The following is a 14,296-nucleotide window of genomic DNA, read 5'->3' as shown; positions in this document are numbered from 1 at the left end:
CCATTGTTTCCTCATCTATGAAATAGAGTGCTATGAGCTGTGTGCGTGGATGCAGCTGGGGAGCATGGAGTCATGCACAGTGAGCATTATGACCTGGGCTGGCCAGAGGCATCCCTTGGGGACCTTCAGTGATAGGCAGGTTGTCAAATTGAGTAATCCTTAAACAAGTGTGTAGGGTAGAGTGTTTAAATAACTTTTAAAAATGATGTTCCTTTCTCTTCAAGGGTTGCAAAATCTCCTCTGTATATATAAAAAAAAGTGTGCCCTAATTTCATCACTCAGAGTTCAGAAATAAATTCGACAAAGGTTTTAAGACAATTAAATGGGGAAGAATAATGTTTTCAACAATCGGTGCTGGGACAACTGGATATCTACAGGCAAAAAAAAAAAAAAAATGAAGTTAGATACCTGCCTCACACATAAATAAAAATTAATGTGTCAGAGACATACCTGTAAGAGCTAAAACTATAAAACTCTTGGAAGAAAAGATAGGTTTAAATCTTTATGATATTGGGTTTAGTTTCTTAGATATGACACATAAAGTATGAGCAATCAAAGAAAAGGTAGATAAATTGGACTTCCTTAAAATTTGTGTTGCCAAAGACACTATAAAGGAAGTAAAAAGACAATTCACAGATATTTTTAAATTATATACTCTATAAGGAAATTTCATCTAGAATATATAAAGAATTCTTACAATTCCATAATAAGAAGATAACCCAACTAAATAATAGGCAAAAGATTTGAATATATATTTCTTCAAAGAAGAGACACAATCATCAATAAACATGTGAAAAGATGATCAACATCATATGTCATTAAGGAAATGTAAATCGAGCTATCCTTTCTACTGTAGGCCCAAGTGGCTGCTTTCGAAATGGGCAAGTATATGAAACCCGGGAAGGTGGTATCAGTCCTGGCCAGACGCTACTCCAGACACAAAGTAGTCATTGTGAAGAACATTGATGACGGCACCTCAGACTGCCCCTACTGCCATGCTCCGGTGGCTGGAATTGACTGCTATCCCCACAAGCCGCCCCTACAGCCATGCTCTGGTGGCTGGAATTGAATCCCCGCAAGGTGACGGCTGCCATGGGCAAGAAGAAAATTGCCAAGAGGTCAAAGATCAAGTCTTTCGTGAAAGTTTATAACTACAATCACCTCATGCCCACAAGGTATTCTGTGGATATCCTCTTGGACAAAACTGTTGTTAACAAGGATGTCTTCAGAGACCCTGCTCTGAAATGCAAGGCCTGACAGGAAGCCAAGGTCAAGTTTGAGGAGAGGTTCAAGACTGACAAGAACAAATGGTTCTTCCAGAAGCTGCGATTTTAGATCTTTTTTGTTTCAGTCATTAAAAGTCCAACAAAATAAAAAAAATAAATTAAAAAAAAAAGAAAATGGAAATTGAAACTACAGTGAGGGACCACTTATACCCACTAGGATGGCTACAATCAAAAACATAGAGAATAATAAGTGTTGGTGAGGATGTGGAGAAATTGGAGCCCTCAGACATTGCTGGTGGGGATTTAAAATGATGCAGTTTCTTCGGAAAACAGTTAGGCAGTTCCTTAAAAAGTAAATTATGTAGAGTTGCCATATGATTCAGCAATTCCATTCCTAAGTATAATCCCAAGCGAATTGAAAACATATGTTCACACAAAAACTTATACATGGATGTTCATAGCAACACTATTCATAACAGTCAGAACATTGGAACAAGTCAAGTAGATATTAGTTGATGAATGGATAAATAAGCTGTGGTAAATCCATACAATGGAATATTATTCAGTCATAAAAAAGAATAAAGTACAGATACATACTACAACATGGGTAAAAAAATTCTGGTAAGTGAAAGAAGCCACACACAAAAGACCATATATTTTACGATTTCTTTTATAGTCAATGACCAGAATGGGCAATGTAAAGAGGGAGAGTAAATTAGTGGTTGCCAGGGCCTGTGAGGGGAAATGGGGAGTGACTGCTAATGGTTATAGGTTTTTGGTGAGGGGCGATGGAAACGTTCCAGAATTAGATAGTGGTGATAGTTGCACAACCTTGTAAATATAGTTAAAATAATTATAAAGTGCGATCGTACACTCTAAAAAGGTAAATTTTATGGTAAGTGAATTATATGTCGATTTTTAAAAAGAAGAATTAAAAAAAGCAAATCTGCTTGAGAATGGGGTTGACAGAGAGGAATCAAGGATGGAAGAGGGAGGGAGAGAGGCCAGATTCTGCGATACTGCTCAGGCCCTACACCCAGTTGTGCCAGAAGTGAGACCACCTTGGAATGTTTCGGGTATGCGAGCCAAAAAATTCTCTGCTTCCTAGGTCAGGGTGAATCAGGTTTTCTGTTCTTACCCCCAAAGGAACCCCAGTTGGCACATATGCCCTCTGACCTTCTGGGGGCCAGTCCCCTCAGGCGGCACCTTCCACCCCCCTTTCTCTACCTCTGCCTCTACCTCTATTGGCTTCTGGTTCCTGCCTCTTTCACTTAAAAAAGGATTCTCTTCTGACTCCACTTCATGCCTTTTTCTCTTCCTTTTTTCACTCTAATCTCCCGAAGAAGAGTGGTCCACGCTTGCTGTTCTAATTCCTCGTTATTTCTTTCCCTCTTAACCTTCTACTCCCGGGTCCCGTTCCTACACTCTCTGGGCACTCTACTGCCCTCCTGTGGCCAACCCTGAGCACATCCTGGCCATCAAGGTCCTGGTCCTCCCTTCCTCCCCCTGCGAGGGCTCTGAGCTTCCTGGTAGCCCTCTGACCTCAGCCCCTCAGCTTTTTGGTGGCCCCTGCTTTATCTCCTCATCCCTGGACAGTTGTGCCACCCCAGACCTTGGGCCGGGCCATTGCTCGGATTCTGCCCCCTTTCCCTGGGCTGCTGCCTCCATGTTCCGCTCCTCACAACTGGACCCCTTCCTGTGCGTCAGACTCGTCCTCCTCTGACGCTCCTTCTCCTCGTGTAGTCACTTAGTTATGTCATGCCATGCCCCCTCTTAAGGACGCCTGGTGTCCTCGCTCTCTCTGCATCCTATCACTATTGCCTCCTAGGCCAGTCAGCTCACAGGCCACTTTGCCTCTAGTGTTTTCCTTTCCAGTTCTATCCCTTGCTGTGCTCAGGTTTAAAACACAAATCTGGGTGTGTCACTTCCTGCTCAAACCCACATGGGATCAAGTCTAATCCTTTGTTCTGGCAGAGAACCTGGGCCACCGGGCACTAGCTCCTACCTGCTTCTCGGATGCTTTTCTTGTCATCTCTGCTTACACTTAAGCTCCTCCAATCCAGAAGTGTAGGTTAGTTGCCACAAGGATCACACTGTCCCATGTCTCCCTGCACGTGGTGCCCTCCTACCCCCGAGCCCCCTCCCATGACATTTCTACCCTTCCTTTAAGATTAGGCCAGGTGCCACCTTCTCAGGGATGCTTTTCTGGACACTCCGTTCCATGTCTACCCTTCTCCCACCCCTACTTAGGCCAGGTCACGAGCTCACTCTGGTTTCCATAGCTCGTTGGGCTGCTCTCTGTGAGACTATTTATAAAGCTGTTTAAATGTTTTTCACATCTGTGCATGCTGTGTGCTTCAGGGGAGCAAAGCTGTGTGTTCTTGGGGGCCTAACATAGTGCCTGGCACATACTAGTGGCTCGATCAATGTTTAATGAAAGTAAAGGGTGAATCATAATGGCTAATCTTTCCTGTCCATTCACTATGTGCCGAGCACCCTATAAGACCTTTTTGTATAATGTCATTTAAATTCCATAACAACCTTATGAAGTGGGTACGATTGTCCTCATTTTACAGATGAGGATACTGAGGCACAATGTGGCCAAGTAATTTGACCAAGGTTGTGGAGTTGGATGCAAGCCCGGCTCTCAGGGCTGGCCCATGCCCAGCACACCACACTGCCACTAAAGCTCTGCCCACACTCACCGCTAACTTCCCTCTATTTGGATTGCCGGCGCCTGGTCACCTCCTCCACACAGCTCAGAAATGGCCCAGATCAGGCCTACGTCCCCTCCACTTTTGCACTAGCTGTGCTCAACCCACTGGGAGCTCCCTGGCACAGCAGTGAATGAGTGCTTCACATGTGCCATTCATCGGGACGAAGCACATCACCCCCAGAGCTCATGCAGTTCTCAGCACAAGTTGTCTGGTAACCTCACAACGAGAGCTGGTGACATATGGGCCCATTGGACGTGAGCCATTGAGAAAAACCACCATTGATAGTCATGCCTTTGGACTTCTTTTTTTGTGGGGATTTGACAGTTTACTCAAAAGGAAAATAAAACATAAGTTTTAATAACTTTCACTTATTTGGTATAATTACAGTTCATATAATGCCACTGTTTATTTACTTCACCTTATTTGATCTTCTCTACTTTCCTATGAAGTGTTCAGGACAGGGTAGCCCCATTTTCTGGAAGAGACAATGGAATAGTTCTAAGCCTGCATTCTTTACTTGCTTGATGTAAGCATCTAAACACTATCTGGCCACCAAGCTGACTCACAGCAGAGCATCACTCACCTGGCAGGTGGCAGAAGAAGCATTTTACTTAATGGCTCGGCACAGTCTGGGGTTCTATCCCCATGCTGTGCAGCTGAGCAGCCCTGACCTCCCATGAGGGCTTCTTACTGTGCTCTTCTTATATTACCCAGGTAATGATATATATTACATTTTCTCTTTTAAGAACATACATATTGTTATGGGCTGAATTGTGTCCTACTCTCATTCATTTATTGAAGTTCTAACTCCTAATACCTCAGAATATAACTATACTTGGAAATAGAGTCTTTAAAGAGATGAAGGTAAAATGAGGCATAAGGTGGAACCCTATTCCAATAGGACTGGTGTCCTTATAAGAAGAGTGAGAGATACTAAGGTTGCACGTCCATGGAGGGAAGACCATGTAAAGACACAGCAAGTAGGTGGCCATCTAGAGAGAGGCCTTAAGGGGGAACCAACTCTGCTGACACCTAGATCTCAGACTTCAAGCCTCCAGAATGGTGATGAAATAAATTTCTGTTGTTAAGCCACAGTCTGTGGTATTTTGTTATGGTGGCCCTGGCAAATTAATACACACATACATTTTAAGCTTAATTCTGTGACCGTTTGGTTACGTCCACTTTTTCAATAGCTCTTATCTTGTCAACAATGTTAAGTTTCCCGAAACACTGGCCATTGAGGAATGGGCTCCATAATGCTCATTGAAATAACCCTTTGAGGAGGCTGTGCACCGTACAGCACACCGAGGAGATGGGAAGTCTGGACCGCCATGAGCATGTCTAGCTTGACCACTCACTCCTCGAGGAGTCTGAAGAAACAATCAGACTTTACTGTCTCAGTTTCTTCATCCACAAGATGAGCATGTTGAGATGTATGACTGAAGTTCCCTTCCTGATGAGAGAGGGTGGAAAACTTCCAGCTTCATGATGTGATGAGATCTCGTTTCAGGTGGGGAGGGTCCAAAGCCCCACCAGTCTTTTTCTACTGAAAGGATTAAATACAAAGGACCCTTTGGTTCCTTCGCAGGAATGGAGCTGGTGGCTCAACAAAGAGATGGCTCAAAGAGATCTAAAAGAGCATGGAACTGCCGGCTGACAGAAGAGGTGGCAGGAGTTTTACAAGGACTTCAGCGAGTACCTTTGAAACTTTCCGCTATTCAAGTCTGTTTAGAGCTTGCTTCTGAAGCCTGACATCTTTCAACTCTGGTATCTTAATTCTTCCCTCCTGCCTTGGCAGCTGAGCCCCGAGAAGCTTTGCAGGACAGCGGTACTTGTTAGTGAAGCCACAGGACAGGTGGCTCTTGGGACAGGAGCCTAGGAACATGCAGGGGTGGGGCTTGGACTGTTATGAGGTTCAAGAATGAGGAGAGCCAGAGGGAGTGGGGAGATGTGGACCCTCTGCAGACCTAGTTCCTGCAAGGGCCCTTCGATTTGGAGGAGAGAGCCAGGAAAGCACATGTTTGAGGCAAACACCGTGAAGAGAGACCCAAGGAGGGACGGAATTAGCCTTCTGTGGGTGTTTGAGTGAGAACATGTCACTTTGTTCTGTGGCACTTTGTAAACTGTGAAGTAAGAGACTGTTACCCTGCACCTTTCAGGGATGACTTGTGAACTCGTGGCCAGCAGGAGCAGTAGCCAAGCACAGATAGGAAGGCCAGAAGCTGCTAAGGTCGATTAAGGCAGAGATCTTTGTCTCGAGGTACATGTGGCCCTAGAAGGCCTATGGAGAGGCTCAATGGAGTCTATGAGCCTGTGAAAATCACATGCAAATGTGTAGTCATTTTTACAGGGAGAAGGACCAGAGCTTTCATTAGATTCTCAAATATGTCAGAGCCTGAGAATGTTAAGAAGCTCTGATTTGGGGTAAAATGTGGTGAATATTAAAATAAAAACTACCAGAGTGTTTTTCAGTGGGAGGCCCACCATGGCGTCATGGCAGGAGATGGTGGAATCTGGGGAAAGGGGGATCGGCATGAAAACTGTTTGGAGTTTACCCATCATTGTGGAGAGAGTGGGTGCACCTGGGGACTGATGGCGACTCCTGGCACAGAAGTATTTCCCCAGAGGAGGAAGAACATTACATCGACGGGGATGTACCGTGTGTTGAGGTGGCAGGCATTCTACATGTCTGGTCTTAGTTCTCATAGCAACTCCATGGGGCGAGTCTCATGGCTCCAGTTTCCATATGAAGAAACCAAGGCTCAGAGAAGTTATAAACTTGCTCAGAGTCACTCAGCCAGCAAACAAATCTTGCTAGAGTAGCAACTCAGCCCTGCTAAACCCCTGGCTCACTCTCATTATGCTCTCCCAGCCATTTGGAGTATTTATGCCTCCTGATCAGTTGGACAACTTTGTTCTTGTCCTGTGTCCAGTGAGCAGCCTTTTGGTGCTCAGAGGGTGAGTCTTCTTGTGGGGAAGGTCTCTGGCAGCTGCCAGGGACTGAGCTCAAGTTTATTCTATCTCCTAATACACTCGGTAAATGGTCTTTTGAGTCATCAATTACTTTCAATTAAGAGCAGGTTAGAAGAATTCGTTCTTGTATGCTCTCACTTCTGAGTACCCCAGAGAATTGAATTCTGGGGTCAGCTGGTCACTCTGGGTATCTTTTAGCTAAAAGAGACATAATTCAGAAATGAATCTACAGTTGTATTGGCAGCAGTTCATGTTAGATACTAAGGAGCAAATTTACACTAAGAGTTGGAAATCATCACTAAGTGGAAATCCTGGGCCTTATAAGCCAATTGTAAAAGCTCCAAAAAGAAGGGCTCACGAGTGAGCAGGAAGGGGAGCAGACGGTGTGATTTGTCTCTTCTGAATTGCTACTTTTATATCTCTAGAACACCATTGTTAATAAACATTCGCTGATAAGCTACAGGATGTGAAATATTTTTGAGTACTTCATGAATACTGTTTATTCATGCACCTATCCAAGGAACTACCCATGCAACACTGAGAAGTCCCATCAGAATAATGATGATGAGATGAGAGCAAACATTGACACCATGCTTATTACATGTGGGACACTGTTCTGAGGACTTTACTCATTCACTACTGCAAACAACACTTGGAGAAAGGTACTATTATTATCCCCATTTCATACAGGAGGAAACTGAGGCACAGAGAGGTTAAATAATGCATCTAGGATGCTCAAAGAGGTAGGAGTAGGAGAAGAGATGGGAGCTTGTTGGGCAGGTGTCAAACTTGGCACCTGGGTGACACAGAGTCAGTAAGGGGCTTTGAGTATAGACCCTAGATTTTATGACTGAAGCAACTAAAATTTTATTTTTAAACCTTTCTGAATATTAACCGTTATGTCTTCTCTACCTCTGAAAGCCTTTAAAAAGGGTTAATGAGATAGACTGGCTACAGCTACAACTAGGCATTCATTATTAGAAGGGGCACGGGGAGTGGAAGTTTTCAGGCACCAGAAATTAGCAGATGATACATCCGTACCGTGAATGCGGTTCCATGTTTTGCTAAAGCAAAGAGGCCTTGCGTGGTTTTCATCATCTGACATTTGATTAAACTTTTTAAAAGTTTTATTTTAATGGTTTGAATCCACACTCTTGAACAAAATAGTTTCGTATCTAATTCTGAGTGTGGAGGTTGCTAAGAGACTATTCATAGAAGTATACAATTTCAGAGCTGGAAGGAGCCTGGGATATCAGGTCCAACGCCCTCATTTTAGTGATGAGAACGCATGGATATGACTTGTTCAAGGTCAGACAGCAAGAATTTGATGTACGTTAGGAATAACCTAGGTCTTTTATGTAAGACCAACAAGTAAATAATAAGAGAAGGAAAGTTATTTTTTTCTGATGTTGAGATTTGTTATCAACCCAAACTCCATCAGTTATAAGTGATAGAACAATCGACTTAAGTGATTATGCAAAAATAGAGAATACAGCATTTGCTCACGTAAACGAAAAGTCCAGGACACTAGCTTTAGACGTGGGGCTCAAATGATGTAATTATGGCCCAATCTGTCTCTCACTCTGCTTTCTTTCCATGTTTGCTTCATTTTCAGTCAGGTTCTTCTCATAAACCACCAAAATGCCCCCAGCAGCTGCAAGATAGCTTACATATTTATAGGCTTAGCAGATAATGAAGCCCCTCCCCCATTTCCCACCACCAAGAATTCCATCTCATTTGCTTAGATTGGCTGGGTTGGAGTCACCTGTCCACCCTTGAATTACTGTCAGCAGGGAGATACAGTGCTCTCATTGGCTAGATCTGAGCCACATGCTCATCTTTGGATCTGGGATGGGATCAAATCCACTGCAAGCCACATTGCTTCAGACAGAATGGGGTGCTTTTAACAGACCCAGAATAAACGGATGCAAGGTAAGCAAAACAGCAGATGTACACTAGATATTTTTCATTCTCTTTTCACTTTTGCCACGGAAGGCAATGTAGAGTTGACTGAGGCCATGAAAAGAATCAAGAACATCTTTTGGACTGAGAGAAAAGTGAAAAGAGCTGTCTTGTGTATATCAGGGGCTGGAAGGAAACCCCTGGCAGGTGACACAAGCTGCCTCTCTGACTTTAGGTTTGAAGATGCTCAGAGGCCCTAGAAATGTGCCCACATCCTGGGAATGCTCATGATTCACAAACTGGCTCATGACCACAGGCAGCTGACTGCCTGTCCCCTCAGTGCCCTTTCCCACATGGGCTCCCTGTCTCTCCACTGCTCCTACTTTTCTTCCTCGAACAATGGGAGGTGGGTGGCAAGCTGTTCTGGACTGATTGTATGGTTCTAGCTACACAGAAATCTCTCTCCACTTTAACCTCCCTTTTTCCTTGGGGGGCTGGAGCCCAAGTCAAGTCTTCTTTTTCATCTTTTCCCATAATTCTCCTGTCAAATAATTCGATACGGGCAAATATCTTTATTGCTTAAGCACGAGCTCCTTCATTAATCCTTTATCTTCTTCCATGATCTGAGGGGAGTCCTTTTCTTTTCATTCATCTCTAGACATACCTCCTCCAGCATAAGAATGCTTTCCTGCTGCAAATAATAGAAAACTCCCGCTAATTCAACAACACAGGAAGTCCAGAGGTAAGGCTGATGTGGTAAGTCACATGAAGCCTGGGCTTGGTTTCCCCAGGATCTCTGGCCATGCATCCCTCTGTTGCTGCTTTGTTTTCAGCAGACCTCATTCGTGCTGGCAAGATGGCCCCAACAGCACCTGGGGCAATGTGCTGTGTGTTTATGTTCCTGAGCAAGGAAACCTCTTTTCCACCCAAAGAATGAAAGAATGTTCCTTCAGTTCAACTGGACTAACTTAGGTCTCACACCCCTCCTTGGATCAATGACAGTCGCTGGAGGGATCAGGTGCTGATTGGATTCCTGACTATAACACTTGCAGGAAATTTACTTATAGTCCAGGGGCCTTGGCGGCGGGGTCAGGGTGGAGGGGTCACAAGGCTTGAATGGAGGAAGGAAGAAGAATTGGATTCTGGGTAGACATTGTATTGTGTTTAACTGTGTTTAATATGTCCATGTTTAATGTATTTTAACCTAAAAGTTTTTTTTTTTCATAAAAAGAAATAATATTGCTCACATATTATGGTTTAAACAGACCTTTATGGATTTAAACTTATAACCTAAACATCATGTATAAAATTGTTTATATGGGGAAAATACATAACCTCATGCTAAGCATCTTATTTATAAGAGCTTTTATACCAATTTAAACTATGTTGAGATGAAACAATGATCAAAACACTTAGGACTTTGGGGAACTGTGGTCATTCTGCCCCTGGCAGAGCTGTGGGTGCGCTCTGTTTGGCCACAGCACCCATGAGTGTGCACAGACACAGACACAACGAGGTGCGCTCTCTGGGACATGCATCGCATCCCTTGCATAAAAATTCCCATCTGCTCCTAGTCTCTGCCTTTTGTCCCAGAGTCTGGCCATAGACATGTGGTCTGTGGCTCTCTGTGTATTGATTGGAGTCTTTGTTTGGAACAAGGTAACTTGAGGTTTTATCTCTGGGTGCCCGTCTTTAGCCCCTTCTGAAGAATGTTCTGGTTTTGGAAACAGAAGAGCCTTGGTGATAAGAAGCCACAGAATATGCCACCCTCTGTCTTAGCTGGTGCTTTCCACCTCCTTCTGGCTGGAATCCTGAACCCAGGGGTTTGCTTCCTTCTAGTCTGTCCACCAGCAGAGTTACCAGAGCCTGGGGGAAAAACTGGGGGGCGAGCTAGTGAAGAGCACGGGCTCATCAGACCCACTTCGGATCTGGCCAAATGAGCTTCACTGTCCTCATACGTACAGTGGGGACGCTGCTCAGATAATATATTTGGCTGTCACATACTAAGGGTTTCTTTTGTGCCAGGCTCTGGGCTACCACTGTTTCCCTGTATTATCTCATCTAACTCCCCAAAGCCATTTGAAGTCGATACTATTGTCTGTATTTTACAGATGAGAAAACTGAGGCTCTAAGAGGTTAATTGACTTGTTCAAGGTCAAACGATCAGCCTGTGGCAGATCCTGAGGTTCAAGCCCTGGTCCGATGCCAGTGTCTCTGCTCTTATCAGTCACTTCCCCCACAGGATGGTAGAGAGGAAGAAATGGGGAAAGCATGGAAAACCTGGCACAGTGCTGGCACCCACTGGGTGTTCAATAAACGGTGCTGGTAGCTGCCGCTGCTTCTGCTGCTGCTGTTATGAAAGCAAAGGTCCTGGACAGTCCCCGGACTAACAGCCGGCCCTGCACAACCCTGAGCTGGCCATGATCTCCCTGAAAACTTGTTTATTGGCCATGTGGTAGTCTGAAGAAAGAGTTGTCTGTCCTCTCTCAATTTCTCAGGCCCTCAGAAGGTAGGCTCGAGTTACTGAGCACATACACCTGTTGTCCTGGGCCGGAGGGGCGGGAGAGCTCAGGCGACCAAGCACACGTCTGACCTGGGGTGGGGTCAGCAGTGTCCTTGGCAGGCTGAGGAGCTGGCTGGCCAAAAGCCTTCCAGCAGGGGCAGCAGAGGGCTCCCATAGCCAGAGTCCTTATGGGGACAGTAGGGACTTCTCTGGGCCCTTAAGCCTTCCCTCATTCCATCATGGCCCTCCGCTGTCCACCCCAGACATAGCGCAGGCTATTCCCCAAGATAACTCCACAATAAGTCAGGGTGAGAGCAGCTCCCAAACCAGGGAAAGGTCAGAGAAATGCAGGGAGCAGCAGCTACAAAAACAGTGAATGCTGGTGAATGCTGCTCAGGTCTCAGGAACCAGGCTCAATGCTCTCTGTTCACTGTCTCATGTGAGCCTCACAATGCACTGAGTGAGTGAAACACTACCATGGATGTCAGCTTAAATTTAGGATGGAGAAACTGAGGCTAAGTGAAATGGGGTAACTTGCCTGACTGCACAGAGCAGGCGCAGTATGACTTGCAATAGATACATCCAGCATGGAAATACATTCATTTTCTTAGCCATGATGCTTAAATGCTTCCCCCCCAAATAAAAGATTGGGGCATGGTCATTTTATTTCATTTCCCTTCAGTGAACTTAGGCACAATGACAATTCTGGGAAGAGTGCCAACCATGTGCCAACATCATGCAGGTGCTCTCCTCATCACCGAGCTTCGCAACAGTCCTGTGCACTGCAGCTCAGAGAGGTCAGATGACTCACACCAGGTCACACGGCTCTCTATGCTTTCACCAAATCGACTTTGGTCACCAGGAAAAATGTACCCTGGGGACGTTCTCAGAATGCACCTTCTTCATCGAATTTCTCAAAAGCTACTGCCTCTTCTCACCACTTTATGTGATTCTCTGGAGAACCTCTAACTTTAACTCAGCTGAGCCTGTAGCAGGTCCAGAGATGAACTACAGCCTGAATGAATGTGCTGCATATCACCTCGGGTGCCTGGAGAGCTGAGAGATGGCACCATCTCCCTTATTGCGGAAGGGATTTTTCCAGAGTTTGTCTATATTAAGAACAAATCCTGACCCCGTGATGCCTGCTGGGCTTATCCCAACAGGCAAATCTTGGGCCTGTCAGCTCCAGCTGGGGTCAGAAATGGGGGGCTGTGGGAAGTGTGTAATTCAAAATAGTGCTATTGTAAACGAAAGAACCCCACTCAATCTAACTTAAATTTAAAATAAAATTTATTTTAAGGACACGAGGGTACTATACAGACCCCAAAGAGGGTAGAATTATCAGGCCTCAAGAAAGACAGAAATCCAGGTTGCCTGGGGCAAACTTTTGGTCAGATAGTGTGGTCTCACAGCACTAGGAAGGCTTATTCCTAGAAGTCTCAGTATTGACTTTGTCTTGTTGACCATTGGAGATGGGGCAATACTGTAACCATGGGATCTGAGTTGAGGCAGAATTTTCCCCCAAACAAAAGGACAGGTAAGTAGGAGGCAGTCAGGTTTTATGGCTTTCATCGAGAAAAACACTCTGGATCATTTCTATCCTGTGAACTATTATCCAAGTTTTGCCTTCTGTCTCATTTTTCTGTATTTGGCATCTAGTATAACATTTACATAAACTGCGAAAAGAGTATTACAGTTATCTTGTACATGTTCAGTAATCATAAACAGGTGGACTATATAGAAAAACCCAAAGAACAAGTATCACTATTATGATGATTAAGATTATTAGCAGACAGGTAAAGATGATCAAATAAAATGGATTCTGAGTTCAATATCAATCCACAGATATAAAAGACTTGTTGGTATCTTGGGATATCTGTTTAACTACTATCATGGCTTCCCAGGACCACATTATTTTTTAATGATTTAATAATCATTTTAAATAGTTTTATTTAATCACTAATGAGAAAACCAGTGAGATTTTACAAGAAGTTCAAAGGAGAATCCAAAGAACAGGCAAAGTTATAAATTAAGAATATTGAGATGAGTGAGAAAATGGAGGCCAGACTGAACTTTGCTGTGGTGAGGGAAGCCAGTTGCATGGCAGAAGCTTTGCATGTCCACAGGCAGAAATTATTCTGCATTGCTATTAGTTATCTACAATATATAGAATTGCAAAATAGTTCAACAAAAGGCTAGAATCAGTTAAGCAAGAAGAGTGTACTCTCAACTATGCACTGTTTTCACTCGAAGCACAAAATTTTCTATGTAATACTTTGTCCCCTCTTTTGCTTGGATAACCAGTATTTATTTTTTAAGATTCATCTCAGGCATGAAAGGACCTTATTTAAGAAATTTTCAATACATCCTAGAAAACTTTTGTAAAGTACAGTGAAAATGAATTACTAGAAAGATAAAATGAAAGAAAGGAGGCATATAAAACACAAACCCAACTCTTCGTATTATTAGTTTCAGTAGATATAAAGTTACTCCATCAAGGTGCTATGGGAAGTTTTACAAGCTTTCTTGAATTCTGTACTTAACAGTGACTAGTAGTAAATAGTTCGCAAGTTTGACTCCAATCCGTGGGGCACATTTTGAGCTGTACAGCACAAAAACATACATTCATATCCACTGCTGCTGTAGGACCTGGAGCTGCTGCCTTCAAATGCCAGCGTCCATGAGGTCCAGGCTTCCTCCTGTCCCTATTCTTTAATTCTCAGAAGATTCTACACCCTAACTGTCCACTTTCATGCCCTTATTAGTCTAGGACAGCAGAGCTTCAGCTCTTCGGTCTCAGGACCACTTTACACTTTTAAAAATTGTTAAGGATGCCATAAGTTTTTTTTTTAAAATGTAGGTTATAACTATCAATATGTATCATATTAGAAATTAAGGTGAAATTTTAAAAATAATTTATTTTAAACCATATTATCATAACCATAATAAATCATCACATGTTAACATAAGATATT

General features: G+C 43.8%; 1 protein-coding gene across 1 annotated transcript; it reads left to right on the top strand.

Annotated features, from left to right (window-relative positions):
* Window positions 1–877: 877 nt before the first annotated feature.
* Window positions 878–1,257, top strand: LOC102885150 (60S ribosomal protein L27-like). Its single transcript, XM_015585777.1, has 2 exons — window positions 878–1,022; window positions 1,070–1,257. The coding sequence occupies exons 1-2, from the start codon at window positions 878–880 to the stop codon at window positions 1,255–1,257; spliced, it is 333 nt and encodes a 110-aa protein (XP_015441263.1).
* The last annotated feature ends 13,039 nt before the right edge of the window (window positions 1,258–14,296 follow it).

The sequence above is a fragment of the Pteropus alecto genome, unplaced genomic scaffold (assembly GCF_000325575.1).
Source record: "Pteropus alecto unplaced genomic scaffold, ASM32557v1 scaffold92, whole genome shotgun sequence".
In the NCBI taxonomy this organism is placed as follows: domain Eukaryota; kingdom Metazoa; phylum Chordata; class Mammalia; order Chiroptera; family Pteropodidae; genus Pteropus; species Pteropus alecto.
The sequence above is the reverse complement of the archived record's forward strand: the minus strand, read 5'-3'. Positions and strand labels throughout refer to the sequence as shown.